At 49.1% G+C, this 17,921-nt stretch overlaps 1 protein-coding gene across 5 annotated transcripts in view; it reads right to left on the reverse strand.

Moving 5' to 3' along the window:
- The window catches only part of LOC137428017 (voltage-gated potassium channel KCNC1-like), a 289,763-nt gene that overhangs the window by 184,125 nt on the left and 87,717 nt on the right, over positions 1-17,921 (reverse strand). For 4 of the 5 annotated variants that reach the window (XM_068117923.2, XM_078777530.1, XM_078777531.1 and 1 more), the window contains exon 5: positions 9,876-10,842. In XM_068117923.2, coding sequence (XP_067974024.2) covers positions 9,876-10,842 — 967 coding nt within the window. Of the gene's footprint in view, positions 1-9,198; positions 10,843-17,921 lie in introns of those variants that run through there. The other variant, XM_078777533.1, reaches the window with a different exon arrangement.

Raw genomic sequence — 17,921 nt, forward strand, 5'->3', positions numbered from 1 at the left:
TGACCACATCACCCCCGTCCTTTACAAGCTTCACTGGCTCCCCATCTCCCAGAGAATCCAGTACAAAATCCTCCTCTTGACCTACAAAGCCCTCCATAACCTGGCCCCATCCTACCTGGCTGACCTCCTCTCCAGACACACTCCCACCCGCAACCTCCGCTCTGCTGGTACCAACCTCCTGACCCCCCCCATCCGGACCAAATTTAGATCCTAGGGGGACAGGGCCTTCTCCATCGCTGCTCCCACCCTCTGGAACTCGCTACCTCACACCATCAGAGACTCCTCCTCACTCACCACATTCAAAACATCACTCAAGACCCACCTGTTCAACACTGCATTCAACATTTAACCCACAGAATCTAACCCCTGACTATCTCCTCTCCTTCTCCCTCCTTTGTGCTTTGAATATTTCCCTATTGATTCTTCTTTTTTTGCAATTGTCTTTATGTTTTGCTATGCATTATGTTTTGCACTCTGTCAAAGCGTCTTTGGGCTTCCTGAAAAGCGCTATATAAAATAAATGCATTATTATTATTATTATTATTATTATTATTAATATCTCAAATATGTCAAAATGTCACAACCAGTGCAATATGTCAAATATGTCAGAATGTCACAACCAGTGCAATATGTCAAATATGTCAGAATGTCACAACCAGTGCAATATGTCAAATATGTCAAAATGTCACAACCAGTGCAATATGTCAAATATGTCAGAATGTCACAACCAGTAAAATCTGTCAAATATGTCAGAATGTCACAACCAGTGAAATCTGTCAAATATGTCATAATGTCACAACCAGTGCAAGCTGTCAAATATGTCAGAATGTCACAACCAGTGCAAGCTGTCAAATATGTCAGAATGTCACAACCAGTGAAATCTGTCAAATATGTCAAAATGTCACAACCAGTGCAATCTGTCAAATATGTCAAAATGTCACAACCAGTGCAATCTGTCAAATATGTCAAAATGTCACAATCAGTGCAATCTGTCAAATATGTCAAAATGTCACAATCAGTGCAATCTGTCAAATATGTCAGAATGTCACAATCACTGCAATATGTCAAATATGTCAGAATGTCACAACCAGTGCAAGCTGTCAAATATGTCAGAATGTCACAACCAGTGCAAGCTGTCAAATATGTCAGAATGTTACAACCAGTGCAATATGTCAAATATGTCCAAATGTCACAACCAGTGCAAGCTGTCAAATATGTCAGAATGTCACAACCAGTGCAATCTGTCAAATATGTCAGAATGTCACAACCAGTGCAATATGTCAAATATGTCAGAATGTCACAACCAGAGCAAGCTGTCAAATATGTCAGAATGTCACAACCAGTGCAATCTGTCAAATATGTCAAAATGTCACAACCAGTGCAACATGTCAAATATGTCAAAATGTCACAACCAGTGCAATCGGTCAAATATGTCAAAATGTCACAACCAGTGCAATCGGTCAAATATGTCAAAATGTCACAACCAGTGCAACATGTCAAATATGTCAAAATGTCACAACCAGTGCAATCTGCCAAATATGTCAAAATGTCACAACCAGTGCAATCTCTCAAATATGTCAGAATGTCACAACCAGTGAAATCTGTCAAATATTTCAGAATGTCACAACCAGTGCAATCGGTCAAATATTTCAAAATGTCACAACCAGTGCAAGCTGTCAAATATGTCAAAATGTCACAACCAGTGCAAGCTGTCATATATGTCAAAATGTCACAACCAGTGCAATCTGTCAAATATGACAGAATGTCACAACCAGTGCAAGCTGTCATATATGTCAAAATGTCACAACCAGTGCAATCTGTCAAATATGTCAAAATGTCACAACCAGTGCAATCTCTCAAATATGTCAGAATGTCACAACCAGTGAAATCTGTCAAATATGTCAGAATGTCACAACCAGTGCAAGCTGTCAAATATGTCAGAATGTCACAACCAGTGAAATCTGTCAAATATGTCAGAATGTCACAACCAGAGCAAGCTGTCAAATATGTCAAAATGTCACAACCAGTGCAATCTGTCAAATATGTCAAAATGTCACAACCAGTGCAATCTGTCAAATATGTCAAAATGTCACAACCAGTGCAATCTGTCAAATATGTCAAAATGTCACAATCAGTGCAATCTCTCAAATATGTCATAATGTCACAACCAGTGCAAGCTGTCAAATATGTCAGAATGTCACAACCAGTGCAAGCTGTCAAATATGTCAAAATGTCACAATCAGTGCAATCTCTCAAATATGTCATAATGTCACAACCAGTGCAAGCTGTCAAATATGTCAGAATGTCACAACCAGTGCAAGCTGTCAAATATGTCAGAATGTCACAACCAGTGAAATCTGTCAAATATGTCAAAATGTCACAACCAGTGCAATCTGTCAAATATGTCAAAATGTCACAACCAGTGCAATCTGTCAAATATGTCAAAATGTCAATCAGTGCAATCTGTCAAATATGTCAAAATGTCACAATCAGTGCAATCTGTCAAATATGTCAGAATGTCACAACCAGAGCAAGCTGTCAAATATTTCAGAATGTCACAACCAGTGCAATCGGTCAAATATGTCAGAATGTCACAACCAGTGCAATCTGTCAAAATGTCACAACCAGTGCAAGCTGTCATATATGTCAAAATGTCACAACCAGTGCAATCTGTCAAATATGACAGAATGTCACAACCAGTGCAATCTGTCAAATATGTCAAAATGTCACAATCAGTGCAATATGTCAAATATGTCAGAATGTCACAACCAGTGCAATCTGTCAAATATGTCAGAATGTCACAATCACTGCAATATGTCAAATATGTCAGAATGTCACAATCAGTGCAATATGTCAAATATGTCAAAATGTCACAACCAGTGCAATCTGTCAAATATGTCAGAATGTCACAACCAGTGCAATCTGTCAAATATGACAGAATGTCACAATCAGTGCAATCTGTCAAATATGTCAGAATGTCACAATCAGTGCAATATGTCAAATATGTCAAAATGTCACAACCAGTGCAATCTGTCAAATATGTCAGAATGTCACAATCAGTGCAATATGTCAAATATGTCAGAATGTCACAACCAGTGCAATCTGTCAAATATGTCAGAATGTCACAATCACTGCAATATGTCAAATATGTCAGAATGTCACAACCAGTGCAAGCTGTCAAATATGTCAAAATGTCACAACCAGTGCAAGCTGTCATATATGTCAAAATGTCACAACCAGTGCAATCTGTCAAATATGACAGAATGTCACAACCAGTGCAAGCTGTCAAATATGTCAAAATGTCACAACCAGTGCAATCTCTCAAATATGTCAGAATGTCACAACCAGTGAAATCTGTCAAATATTTCAGAATGTCACAACCAGTGCAATCGGTCAAATATTTCAGAATGTCACAACCAGTGCAATCGGTCAAATATTTCAAAATGTCACAACCAGTGCAAGCTGTCAAATATGTCAAAATGTCACAACCAGTGCAATCGGTCAAATATTTCAAAATGTCACAACCAGTGCAATCGGTCAAATATTTCAAAATGTCACAACCAGTGCAAGCTGTCAAATATGTCAAAATGTCACAACCAGTGCAACATGTCAAATATGTCAGAATGTCACAACCAGTGAAATCTGTCAAATATGTCAGAATGTCACAACCAGTGAAATCTGTCAAATATGTCAAAATGTCACAACCAGTGCAATCTGTCAAATATGTCAAAATATCACAACCAGTGCAACCTGTCAAATATGACAGAATGTCACAACCAGTGCAATCTGTCAAATATGTCACAACCAGTGCAATCTGTCAAATATGTCAGAATGTCACAACCAGTGCAATATGTCAAATATGTCACAACCAGTGCAATATGTCAAATATGTCAAAATGTCACAACCAGTGCAATCTGTCAAATATGTCAAAATGTCACAACCAGTGCAATATGTCAAAATGTCACCACCAGTGCAATCTGTCAAATATGTCAAAACGCCACGACCAGTACAATCTGTCATCCATGTCAAAATTTCACGACCAGTGTTTCCTCGAAATTATCTTCAAGCCATCCTGTCCTCCAAATGCGTGGATACATTCTACCTATTGAACACTTCCTTTCACAATTGTGAGGATCCTGAATATTTTACAAAGAACCATGGAATACGTCTCATCACTCCGATGGACTAGATCTTGTGCTTCTTTATGACATGAAGTCCACAATATCTCAGCTGAAGTATAAGAAGTGTTACTTCCTGCTCTTGGTGGTCAAGACGTCATCTTGACATTCCTGAGGGTCTTGGTGGTCAAGGTGTCATCTTGGCATTCCTGAGGATATAGGTGGTCATGGTGTCATTGTGGCATTCCTGAGGGTCTTGGTGGTCAAGGTGTCATCTTGGCATTCCTGAAGGTCTTGGTGGTCAAGGAGTCATCTTAGCATTCCTGAGGGTCTTGGTGGTCAAGGTGTCATCTTGGCATTCCTGAGGGTCTTGGTGGTCAAGGTGTGATCTTGGTATTCCTGAGGGCCCTGATGGTCAAGACATCTTGGCATTCCTGAGGGTCTTGGTGGTCAAGACGTCATCTTGGCATTCCTGAGGGTCTTGGTGGTCAAGGTGTCATCTTGGCATTCCTGAGGTTCTTGGTGGTCAAGACATCTTGGTATTCATGAGGGTCTTGGTGGTCAAGACATCACCTTGGCATTCCTGAAGGTCTTGGTGGTCAAGGTGTCATCTTGGCATTTCTGAGGGTCTTGGTGGTCAAGGCATCATCTTGGCATTCCCGAGAGTCTTGGTGGTCAAGGCATCATCTTGGCATTCCTGAGGATCTTGGTGGTCAAGGCGTCATCTTGGCATTCCTGAAGGTCTTGGTGGTCAAGGTGTCATCTTGGCATTTCTGAGGGTCTTGGTGGTCAAGGCATCATCTTGGCATTCCCGAGAGTCTTGGTGGTCAAGGCATCATCTTGGCATTCCCGAGAGTCTTGGTGGTCGAGGCATCATCTTGGCATTCCTGAGGGTCTTGGTGGTCAAGGCATCATCTTGGCATTCCTGAGGGTCTTGGTGGTCAAGGTGTCATCTTGGCATTCCTGAGGGTCTTGGTGGTCAAGGTGTCATCTTGGCATTTCTGAGGGTCTTGGTGGTCAAGGTGTCATCTTGGCATTCCTGAAGGTCTTGGTGGTCAAGGCATTCCTGAGGGTCTTGGTGGTTTCTTGGCATTCTTGGCATTCTTGAGGCATTCCTGAGGGTCTTGGTGGTCAAGGCATCATCTTGGCATTCCTGAGGGTCTTGGTGGTCAAGGCATCATCTTGGCATTCCTGAGGGTCTTGGTGGTCAAGACATCATCTTCGCATTCCTGAGGGTCTTGGTGGTCAAGGTGTCATCTTCGCATTCCTGAGGGTCTTGGTGGTCAAGGTGTCATCTTGGCATTCCTCAGGGTTTGTATCAATATCATTTGTACCCTCCATCTTTTATTCATGGCTTGAGTAAAGTCCACTTTGTTCAGGTATTTTCTTTTGTCCCCCTTTTCTTTTAGTTGCAAAATCGCTTCCCTATTCCTGTGCATTATTTGACTTTTGCACTGCCATCATATGTCCAACTACAAACATATCAGGATTCTCCAGTTTAATATGGTATTTGATCGATATGCCGACATGAGCAAAGCATTTAAAAAGATGTTACACAGGATGTATCATCTTCTTCCGTAATATGAAAGTTATTTCCATATCAACCCCTCATCCAACACTCTTCAGCAGCAATTGGCTAAAATGACTTAATGTACATCTATAAATACAACATTGGTACCTAATATGCATTCATAAGGTTAGTAATATTGCACTTCCTGTCCACCTGTACGTCAGGTGACACAACTTCTTGGCTAATCGCACAAAGATGATTTTGCTGGACTTTCTATCCATTGATATCCAACCCGACGTTGATCAAGTTAAAATACAAGACTTCCGGTCCCATCCTACAATTACCAAATTGATTGTACAGGGTGTTCCAAAAACAACTGGACAGCTTTGCTTGTTAATGTATTTAGAACCACAAGTGATATTACGATACGAAGATCCTGCAGGTTTGCCACCTTGGTGTTGTGGAGAACATCTTTGGCAAACCCCCCACAAAAAAAAATTAAAGGGCGGTCATGTCTGGTGATCGTCTGGGGCCAGGTGATTTGTCTGTCTCAGCCAATCCAGCTACCTGGAAATTTTTCATTCAGGACGGCTCGAACGACTAAGGCCCAATGAGGGGGAGCGCCGTCTTGTTGAAAAATGATTTTGGGTTGCAGGTCATTGATCTGTGGGAAGGTGAATCCTTCCAACATGTTCATGTAAATTGTTGAGGTCACTGTAATCTCCGCAAAAGAAAACGGACCCACCAAGTAGTCATGGAGTAGGCCACACCACACATTGACCTTTGGACTGTCATGTATGTGTTGAATGACCAAGTGGGGGTTCAGAGCCCCAGATCCTCACATTGTGCCACTTGTCCTTCCCTGATACATGAAAGCAAGCTTCGTCTGTGAACATGACCTTTTCAGGTAATCTTCGTCATCCTCTATGCGACGGCATTTCCAAGGCAAGCACCTTGTGTTTGGGTCCGTCATTTGGTTTGAGTTCATGCAGAATCTGCACCTTATAGATAGAAATCTTCAGTGTTTTATGTAAAAAGTTCTCTGGATGCAAATCCTGTGTACAGTGGTGGTTGGTAGTCCCAGTTCTCTGGATGCAAATCCTGTGTACAGTGGTGGTTGGTAGTCCCAGTTCTCTGGATGCAAATCCTGTGTACAGTGGTGGTTGGTAGCCCCAGTTCTCTGGATGTAAATCCTGTGTACAGTGGTGGTTGGTAGACCCAGTTCTCTGGATGTAAATCCTGTGTACAGTGGTGGTTGGTAGTCCCAGTTCTCTGGATGCAAATCTTGTGTACAGTGGTGGTTGGTAGACCCAGTTCTCTGGATGCAAATCCTGTGTACAGTGGTGGTTGGTAGACCCAGTTCTCTGGATGTAAATCCTATGTACAGTGGTGGTTAGTAGTCCCAGTTCTCTGGATGCAAATCCTGTGTACAGTGGTGGTTGGTAGTCCCAGTTCTCTGGATGCAAATCCTGTGTACAGTGGTTGTTGGTAGTCCCAGTTCTCTGGATGCAAATCTTGTGTACAGTGGTGGTTGGTAGTCCCAGTACTCTGGATACAAATCGTGTGCGCAGTGGTGGTTGGTAGTCCCAGTTCTCTCGATGCAAATCCTGTGCACAATGGTGGTTGGTAGTCCCAGTTCTCTGGATGCAAATCCTGTGTACAGTGGTGGTTGGTAGACCCAGTTCTCTGGATGCAAATCCTGTGCACAGTGGAAGTTGGTAGTCCATGTACTCTGGATGCAAATCCTGTGTACAGTGGTTGTTGGTAGTCCCAGTTCTCTGGATAGAAATCCTGTGCACAGTGGTAGTTGGTAGTCCCAGTTCTCTCGATGCAAATCCTGTGCACAATGGTGGTTGGTAGTCCCAGTTCTCTGGATAGAAATCCTGTGTACAGTGGTGGTTGGTAGTCCCAGTACTCTGGATACAAATCGTGTGCGCAGTGGTGGTTGGTAGTCCCAGTTCTCTCGATGCAAATCCTGTGCACAATGGTGGTTGGTAGTCCCAGTTCTCTGGATAGAAATCCTGTGTACAGTGGTGGTTGGTAGACCCAGTTCTCTGGATAGAAATCCTGTGCACAGTGGAAGTTGGTAGTCCATGTTCTCTGGATGCAAATCCTGTGTACAGTGGTTGTTGGTAGTCCCAGTTCTCTGGATAGAAATCCTGTGCACAGTGGTAGTTGGTAGTCCCAGTTCTCTGGATGCAAATCCTGTGTACAGTGGTTGTTGGTAGTCCCAGTTCTCTGGATAGAAATCCTGTGCACAGTGGTAGTTGGTAGTCCCAGTACTCTGGATGCAAATCCTGTGTACAGTGGTTGTTGGTAGTCCCAGTTCTCTGGATAGAAATCCTGTGCACAGTGGTAGTTGGTAGTCCAAGTTCTCTGGATGCAAATCCTGTGTACAGTGGTTGTTGGTAGTCCCAGTTCTCTGGATGCGTGTCGGATTGATTTTCTGGGAATTTGTTGAAATGATTGAAGCACTCGTTCAACATCTGCTGCACTTGTGCTTGTTTGAACAGTACTTTTTTGTTTCTGACAACTTCCAGTCTCCTTAAACCTCTTGTACCACTCTCTGATGCTAGTCCGCGATGGCGGATTCCTGGTACTAAATATATTAACAACCAAAGATGTCCGGGTCTTTTTTGAACACCCTGTACTTCTTACCCAACTCTAAATTGATCAAGATGGGGACTTCTTGTCTACCGATTCAAGTTCAAGGACTTCTTGCCTAACCCTCCTTCAAGTCCTGGCACTTCCTGTCCAGCAAAATATCAAATTATATGACTTTGCAGCCACCTTACATCAAATTGTAGGATTTCCTGTTCACTCCAAGATCAATTTACAGAATATTCACTCCACCCTTGCATGAGACAGTAACTACCTTTAATTTATCTTAGCTTAGCTAACAAATACTTCACTAACAACTTGCCTGTACCATACCTGACTAAATGCTCCAGGCATCGCTCTGTATATTATATCAGTTTCCTTACAAGGAAATTCGATGCAGGAAGAAGCCATTAGGCCCAATAAAGCCTGCGCTCTTTTTACCAATTCATGGTTGTTTGTCTGTGCTGTTAAAATGCTTAGCGTCAAGCAAGGAAGCAGCACGTACCATTTTTTAAGTCTTTGGTCCGACTCTGACAGGGTTCGGACCACCGACCACCAGACTCGGAGCGGAAGCTCTAACCGTAACACTGCCGAAGCTGGTTGAATACGAATAAGATCACAGGTCAAAAGAGGCCACAACAGGTCACATCATCATCAGTCATTTGAACTCCATTAGTTGCCCTCCCTTCCACCCTTCAGATACCGTTGTCGGTGCAATTGTGGAGGACACTGAACTCCGTGCTCACGCATTTCCTGCCACGGATGTTGCTTCGTGAGCTCGGAGACATAGAAGCAACGGATTTGATAGTCCCGTCGATTCTACCGCTTCCGCAAACTCCGAAATGTCGTTTGTGACATCAACACGTGAATCCCTCACATGGAGTTTGAACCACAATTTGGAGGTTCACTAACGCATTGTTCATAACATTATCAGCATCGTTTGCGAATGAGTGTCTCGTGCAACAGGCATAGATAGCTTAGTGGTTTAAATCTTTAATAACACGCATCCATATTGTGCACCTGAATCAGTCACTGCAAAACAAACTGGAACTTGTACATATATCACATGCGGGACGAGGACGTGAGGAGAGATCAGCAAACCTTTACATGAATTAGAAGGACAATAGTAGACAATGGACAAATTAACAACAAATGTTTGATTCAAACCTACGATCCCAGCATCACGGGTGGCGCCTTCCCATAGGAACAAGAGGCGAACCCAATTCATGCAAAATGCACTCTTCGTTACCTTTTTCTGCATTATAATCCTGTCGTCTGAATATTTAGTGAATAAATATAAGAAAAGAAAATTCAAGATTCTTGGGGTTCTGGGGACAGGCCTCAGGCCAAGTTTTAGTCACTCTTCGTCTACCGAGTCCAAAATCTGAATCTGAGCGTCGAAGCACCTGAGATAGTTTCCAAAACCTTATTCAACCTTCCTGATCTGTTACCATCATCCAAATGAAAACAACTGGGCAGGTCACTAGCATGAGTAAAGGTTAACTTCCATTTTGAATATTTCAACAGGTAAGAAACAATAGGTGGTAATGAATTAAAGACAAAAAGGCCTCCTTTTCCTTTTCAAACATGCCACCGCCAGGTACCCAACCGCACTGCACGCTACAGTGCAACGTGGTTTTTCTCACCCGCGTTATTCAAATCCTGCATGTCGTCCTGCGCCAGCGGACACGTCTCGCTTCTGGGCGTCCCGCTCATCTCCCCGGGTACTTCTCCGGGCACCTCTCCGGGCACCGCGACGGGACCGCCGGGCGGCACCCCGGTGGCCGGCACCCTCGTGGTCGTCCCCCGAGGAATGTGTCGGTTCTTTTTCTTCGGGAGCTTTTGTTTGGCCATTGCGAGCGAGTAGTACATTCCAAAGTTGTTGACGATGACAGGTACGGGCATGGCGATGGTGAGCACGCCGGCGATGGCGCAAAGGGCACCGACTAGGCGACCGGACCACGTCTTCGGAAACATGTCCCCGTATCCCAGGGTAGTCATAGTCACTACGGCCCACCAAAATCCGACGGGGATGTTCTGGAAATGATTGTCATTGAGGTGTTCCTCTGTGGTCCCGAGCTTCTCGGCATAGTATATCATGGTGGCAAAGATAAGCACACCGAGCGCGAGAAAGGTGATCAGGAGTAGGAATTCGTTGATGCTTGCCCTGAGTGTGTGGCCCAAAACTCTCAGGCCAACCACATGGCGGGTCAGTTTGAAGATCCTCAGAATTCGGACAAAACGCACGACACGGAGAAAACCCAGCACGTCTTTGGCAGCTTTGGAGGACATCCCACTGAGGCCGACCTCCAGGTAGAAGGGCAAGATAGCTACAATATCAATAATGTTGAGAGAGCTTTTGAAGAACTCTTTCTTGTCGGGGCAGAAGGCGATTCGCACAATGACCTCAAGTGTGAACCACATGACGCAGATTCCCTCGACGTACATGAGCGACGGGTCAGGAACAAATTCGGTGCCATTGGAGCGAACGCGGATGCCATTCCGCATGACATGATCGGTGCGGTTTACCTCGTTGTTGAAAAAGCGATGGGTCTCGAGGCAGAAGGAAGTGATGGACACCAAGATGAAGAACAGAGAAATGAGGGCGACGTACTGGGGAGGTTTGAAAAACAAGATCAGGGATAAATGCATACATGCATTGATTAGTCACATCCATTTTGTGTGTAAGCAAACGTGTATTCATACACACATTCAAAATAATCCCATCGAAATCCCTTATTTGTAGAGAACATTAAGGTGGCTGTCCCCACTGTAATGCCTTGTTACAGAAAAGTTAAACGTGGGCAGTTAAATCTATGACTGCACAGGCCTATGTACACCTTTAGGGCTTGACCACATCTGCTTACACCAATGCCCACAATGTCAGGAAAACATCGAAACAATCAGGTTTCCTTTGGTCGTTATTCCTAAGCAGTAAGTGAACAAAACCAAAATGTCCTTGGCACCACAGATCCTCATCCAAAAGGGCTAGCATGCCCGATACACCACACTGACCTTACAACACCACACACACACGCACACACGCACACACACTGATCGTTTTTCTGCATTCCCCAAAAAGCCCATTAGTTTCACCCAATATCTTCCCTCGCCATGTCCCAGTCTCCTCTTTGTCCTGCACTCCCTCCCTTTCCCTGCGTCCTCTTTAACATGCAGCCCCAGTGCCGGCTGCAGCACAGACACAATGCTGCATCAGCAGCAAGGGGACAAGCGCAAGTGGGCAATTGAAAGGGGTATGGGGCACCAGGACGCCGATGGCGTGGAATGGACGGGATGAAAAATATCTGTTTTATTTGCTGGATGAACGACGATTGAAGAGCTAAAGAGATATGGGACAAAGAAAGAAGAATTATAACAAAAGGAACGAAGTTCAATCGGGAGAAAACGATGAGAAGTAGGAAAAAAAAGAATGAAAGTTACCAAACGCGATCAATGAATGAATTAGCAGAGCATAAAACCTGAGAATGCGTCAAAATGAATTAGCAGTCGTGTGGAAAAACAGAATGACAAAGCACGATAAACCATAAATCCGCAGAGGGCAGAGTCAGCGATCAGGCCAAAATGCAAACGGGTCGTGCACAACTGCATTGGTCTTAATGTCCTCATCAGCAAGACAAAATGGCCGACCAAAGACCAATGGCAACCTGACCAGGTTTTGTGCTGAGACAAACTGTATGAGGAGTACTCCGAGGACATGACGAAGCTTCTTCTTCAATCTAATCGTGCAGTTGACTGTCCGAAATGATGCAAACTGCTTCCAAAACAGGAGATTGGCATAACAAACCCTCTCAGGGTGCAACCGCCAAACCACCACATGGTGTCTCTGGTAGGCACTCCAGTGCTTTAAATCCAGGTATGGACGACCTCCACACCTTTTAAGGATTGTCGGTCTGGACATGGTTCAAAGTTCAACGATACAAGCAAGAAGCAAAAACTACCCACAGTACAAGGGATGTAAGAAAGCTTCTTGGCCCAGATAGCCCAGCAATGAAGGAAAGGGGGAAATGACCTCAACAATCGGATGGTGTACGTCTGAGGGAAGGAGGGTTCCTTGGATTCAAGGTGACAATCTTGGATTGTGCTTTTCGGTGAAAAGAGAAACCACTCTTCCAAAGTTTCATACCGACGCCGAGTTCTTTACAATGTTTGTGCTTTTCATTGAGGGTTTTGTAAAGCATCCATTTACAATCACACATTCCATAAATGTTGTTACAAAGACTTTGGATAAGGAGAAAATTATACCTTATTTTTTTTCGATAGAGTTTAAAATTCATGGATGGGCTGCCACAAATAAATCACACAGGCACATGCATTGACACCAAATAAAACAGGACTTGGCTTTTAACATGAGAAAAACGCAGCCATTGACCTTGGGAGAGTCAGCAACTGCCCCGAACACTCTGGTTGCCAGCGAAGCCATCTAGTGGCTCTCTGCAGTAAGCAGTGCAAATATGACAAATATCCCTCCTCTTCCTCCTCCTCCTTTAGCCCCTCTTAACCCCCTACCACCTGTGGGAAACCAACCAACGTGGTTTGCTCAAACACTATCCTCCAAATGCTGACCATCAAGTGAGGAAGTAGCAAGTGCCATTTCAAAAATCTTTGGGACGAAGCTGCCAGGGTTGGAATCGCAAAACCAACTTCGCAGGCTCAGAACAGATGCAGTAACCGCAACACCACCGCCTCTCATCAGCAACTCCACCGCGCCTGATCAGCAACCACACCGCACCTAATCAGCAACCCCACCACACCGAATCAGCAACCCCACCGCATCTGACCAGCAATGCCACCGCGTCTGATCAGCAACGCCACCGCGTCTGATCAGCAACGCCACCGCGTCTGATCAGCAACGCCACCGCGTCTGATCAGCAACCCCACCACACCTAATCAGCAACCCCACCACACCTAATCAGCAACCGCACCGCACCTAATGAGCAACCCCACCACATCTAATCAGCAACCCCACCGCACCTAATCAGCAACCCCACCGCACCTAATCAGCAACCCCACCGCACCTAATCAGCAACCCCACCGCACCTAATCAGCAACCCCACCGCACCTAATCAGCAACCCCACCGCACCTAATCAGCAACCCCACCGCACCTAATCAGCAACCCCACCGCATCTAATCAGCAACCCCACCGCATCTGATCAGCAACCCCACCGCATCTGATCAGCAACCCCACCGCATCTGATCAGCAACACCACCGCATCTGATCAGCAACACCACCGCATCTGATCAGCAACACCACCGCATCCGATCAGCAACACCACCGCGTCCGATCAGCAACGCCACCGCGTCCGATCAGCAACGCCACCGTGTCTAATCAGCAACGCCACCGTGTCTGATCAGCAACGCCACCGTGTCTGATCAGCAACGCCACCGTGTCTGATCAGCAACCCCATCACACCTAATCAGCAACCCCACCACACCTAATCAGCAACCGCACCGCATCTAATCAGCAACCCCACCACATCTAATCAGCAACCCCACCGCACCTAATCAGCAACCCCACCGCACCTAATCAGCAACCGCACCGCACCTAATCAGCAACCGCACCGCACCTAATCAGCAACCGCACCGCACCTAATCAGCAACCCCACCACACCTGATCAGCAACCCCACCGCATCTGATCAGCAACGCCACCGCATCTGATCAGCAACCCCACCGCATCCGATCAGCAACACCACCGCGTCCGATCAGCAACGCCACCGCGTCCCATCAGCAACGCCACCGCGTCCAATCAGCAACGCCACCGCGTCTAATCAGCAACGCCACCGCGTCTGATCAGCAACGCCACCGCGTCTGATCTCCAACGCCACCGCTTCCGATCAGCAACGCCACCGCGTCCCATCAGCAACGCCACCGCGTCCCATCAGCAACGCCACCGCGTCCAATCAGCAACGCCCCCGCGTCTAATCAGCAACGCCACCGCGTCTGATCAGCAACGCCACCGCGTCTGATCTCCAACGCCACCGCTTCCGATCAGCAACGCCACCGCGTCCCATCAGCAACGCCACCGCGTCCCATCAGCAACGCCACCGCGTCCAATCAGCAACGCCCCCGCGTCTAATCAGCAACGCCACCGCGTCTGATCAGCAACGCCACCGCGTCTGATCTCCAACGCCACCGCTTCCGATCAGCAACGCCACCGCGTCCCATCAGCAACGCCACCGCGTCTAATCAGCAACGCCACCGCGTCTAATCAGCAACGCCACCGCGTCTGATCAGCAACGCCACCGCGTCTGATCTCCAACGCCACCGCTTCCGATCAGCAACGCCACCGCGCCTAATCAGCAACCCCACCACACCTAATCAGCAACCGCAACTCATCTAATCAGCAACCCCACCACACATAATCAGCAACCCCACCGCACCTAATCAGCAACCCCACCACACCTAATCAGCAACCCCACCACACCTAATCAGCAACCCCACCGCACCTAATCAGCAACCCCACCGCACCTAATCAGCAACCGCACCGCACCTAATCAGCAACCCCACCGCACCTGATCAGCAACGCCACCGCGTCTGATCAGCAACGCCACCGCGTCTGATCAGCAACGCCACCGCGTCTGATCAGCAACGCCACCGCGTCTGATCAGCAACGCCACCGCGTCTGATCAGCAACGCCACCGCGTCTGATCAGCAACGCCACCGCGTCTGATCAGCAACGCCACCGCGTCTGATCAGCAACGCCACCGCGTCTGATCAGCAACGCCACCGCGTCTGATCAGCAACGCCACCGCGTCTGATCAGCAACGCCACCGCGTCTGATCAGCAACGCCACCGCGTCTGATCAGCAACGCCACCGCGTCTGATCAGCAACGCCACCGCGTCTGATCAGCAACGCCACCGCGTCTGATCAGCAACGCCACCGCGTCTGATCAGCAACGCCACCGCGTCTGATCAGCAACGCCACCGCGTCTGATCAGCAACGCCACCGCGTCTGATCAGCAACGCCACCGCGTCTGATCAGCAACGCCACCGCGTCTGATCAGCAACGCCACCGCGTCTGATCAGCAACGCCACCGCGTCTGATCAGCAACGCCACCGCGTCTGATCAGCAACGCCACCGCGTCTGATCAGCAACGCCACCGCGTCTGATCAGCAACGCCACCGCGTCTGATCAGCAACGCCACCGCGTCTGATCAGCAACGCCACCGCGTCTGATCAGCAACGCCACCGCGTCTGATCAGCAACGCCACCGCGTCTGATCAGCAACGCCACCGCGTCTGATCAGCAACGCCACCGCGTCTGATCAGCAACGCCACCGCGTCTGATCAGCAACGCCACCGCGTCTGATCAGCAACGCCACCGCGTCTGATCAGCAACGCCACCGCGTCTGATCAGCAACGCCACCGCGTCTGATCAGCAACGCCACCGCGTCTGATCAGCAACGCCACCGCGTCTGATCAGCAACGCCACCGCGTCTGATCAGCAACGCCACCGCGTCTGATCAGCAACGCCACCGCGTCTGATCAGCAACGCCACCGCGTCTGATCAGCAACGCCACCGCGTCTGATCAGCAACGCCACCGCGTCTGATCAGCAACGCCACCGCGTCTGATCAGCACGCCACCGCGTCTGATCAGCAACGCCACCGCGTCTGATCAGCAACGCCACCGCGTCTGATCAGCAACGCCACCGCGTCTGATCAGCAACGCCACCGCGTCTGATCAGCAACGCCGACCGCGTCTGATCAGCAACGCCACCGCGTCTGATCAGCAACGCCACCGCGTCTGATCAGCAACGCCACCGCGTCTGATCAGCAACGCCACCGCGTCTGATCAGCAACGCCACCGCGTCTGATCAGCAACGCCACCGCGTCTGATCAGCAACGCCACCGCGTCTGATCAGCAACGCCACCGCGTCTGATCAGCAACGCCACCGCGTCTGATCAGCAACGCCACCGCGTCTGATCAGCAACGCCACCGCGTCTGATCAGCAACGCCACCGCGTCTGATCAGCAACGCCACCGCGTCTGATCAGCAACGCCACCGCGTCTGATCAGCAACGCCACCGCGTCTGATCAGCAACGCCACCGCGTCTGATCAGCAACGCCACCGCGTCTGATCAGCAACGCCACCGCGTCTGATCAGCAACGCCACCGCGTCTGATCAGCAACGCCACCGCGTCTGATCAGCAACGCCACCGCGTCTGATCAGCAACGCCACCGCGTCTGATCAGCAACGCCACCGCGTCTGATCAGCAACGCCACCGCGTCTGATCAGCAACGCCACCGCGTCTGATCAGCAACGCCACCGCGTCTGATCAGCAACGCCACCGCGTCTGATCAGCAACGCCACCGCGTCTGATCAGCAACGCCACCGCGTCTGATCAGCAACGCCACCGCGTCTGATCAGCAACGCCACCGCGTCTGATCAGCAACGCCACCGCGTCTGATCAGCAACGCCACCGCGTCTGATCAGCAACGCCACCGCGTCTGATCAGCAACGCCACCGCGTCTGATCAGCAACGCCACCGCGTCTGATCAGCAACGCCACCGCGTCTGATCAGCAACGCCACCGCGTCTGATCAGCAACGCCACCGCGTCTGATCAGCAACGCCACCGCGTCTGATCAGCAACGCCACCGCGTCTGATCAGCAACGCCACCGCGTCTGATCAGCAACGCCACCGCGTCTGATCAGCAACGCCACCGCGTCTGATCAGCAACGCCACCGCGTCTGATCAGCAACGCCACCGCGTCTGATCAGCAACGCCACCGCGTCTGATCAGCAACGCCACCGCGTCTGATCAGCAACGCCACCGCGTCTGATCAGCAACGCCACCGCGTCTGATCAGCAACGCCACCGCGTCTGATCAGCAACGCCACCGCGTCTGATCAGCAACGCCACCGCGTCTGATCAGCAACGCCACCGCGTCTGATCAGCAACGCCACCGCGTCTGATCAGCAACGCCACCGCGTCTGATCAGCAACGCCACCGCGTCTGATCAGCAACGCCACCGCGTCTGATCAGCAACGCCACCGCGTCTGATCAGCAACGCCACCGCGTCTGATCAGCAACGCCACCGCGTCTGATCAGCAACGCCACCGCGTCTGATCAGCAACGCCACCGCGTCTGATCAGCAACGCCACCGCGTCTGATCAGCAACGCCACCGCGTCTGATCAGCAACGCCACCGCGTCTGATCAGCAACGCCACCGCGTCTGATCAGCAACGCCACCGCGTCTGATCAGCAACGCCACCGCGTCTGATCAGCAACGCCACCGCGTCTGATCAGCAACGCCACCGCGTCTGATCAGCAACGCCACCGCGTCTGATCAGCAACGCCACCGCGTCTGATCAGCAACGCCACCGCGTCTGATCAGCAACGCCACCGCGTCTGATCAGCAACGCCACCGCGTCTGATCAGCAACGCCACCGCGTCTGATCAGCAACGCCACCGCGTCTGATCAGCAACGCCACCGCGTCTGATCAGCAACGCCACCGCGTCTGATCAGCAACGCCACCGCGTCTGATCAGCAACGCCACCGCGTCTGATCAGCAACGCCACCGCGTCTGATCAGCAACGCCACCGCGTCTGATCAGCAACGCCACCGCGTCTGATCAGCAACGCCACCGCGTCTGATCAGCAACGCCACCGCGTCTGATCAGCAACGCCACCGCGTCTGATCAGCAACGCCACCGCGTCTGATCAGCAACGC

Source organism: Myxine glutinosa, chromosome 5 (genome assembly GCF_964187855.1).
Source record: "Myxine glutinosa chromosome 5, kmMyxGlut1.1, whole genome shotgun sequence".
In the NCBI taxonomy this organism is placed as follows: domain Eukaryota; kingdom Metazoa; phylum Chordata; class Myxini; order Myxiniformes; family Myxinidae; genus Myxine; species Myxine glutinosa.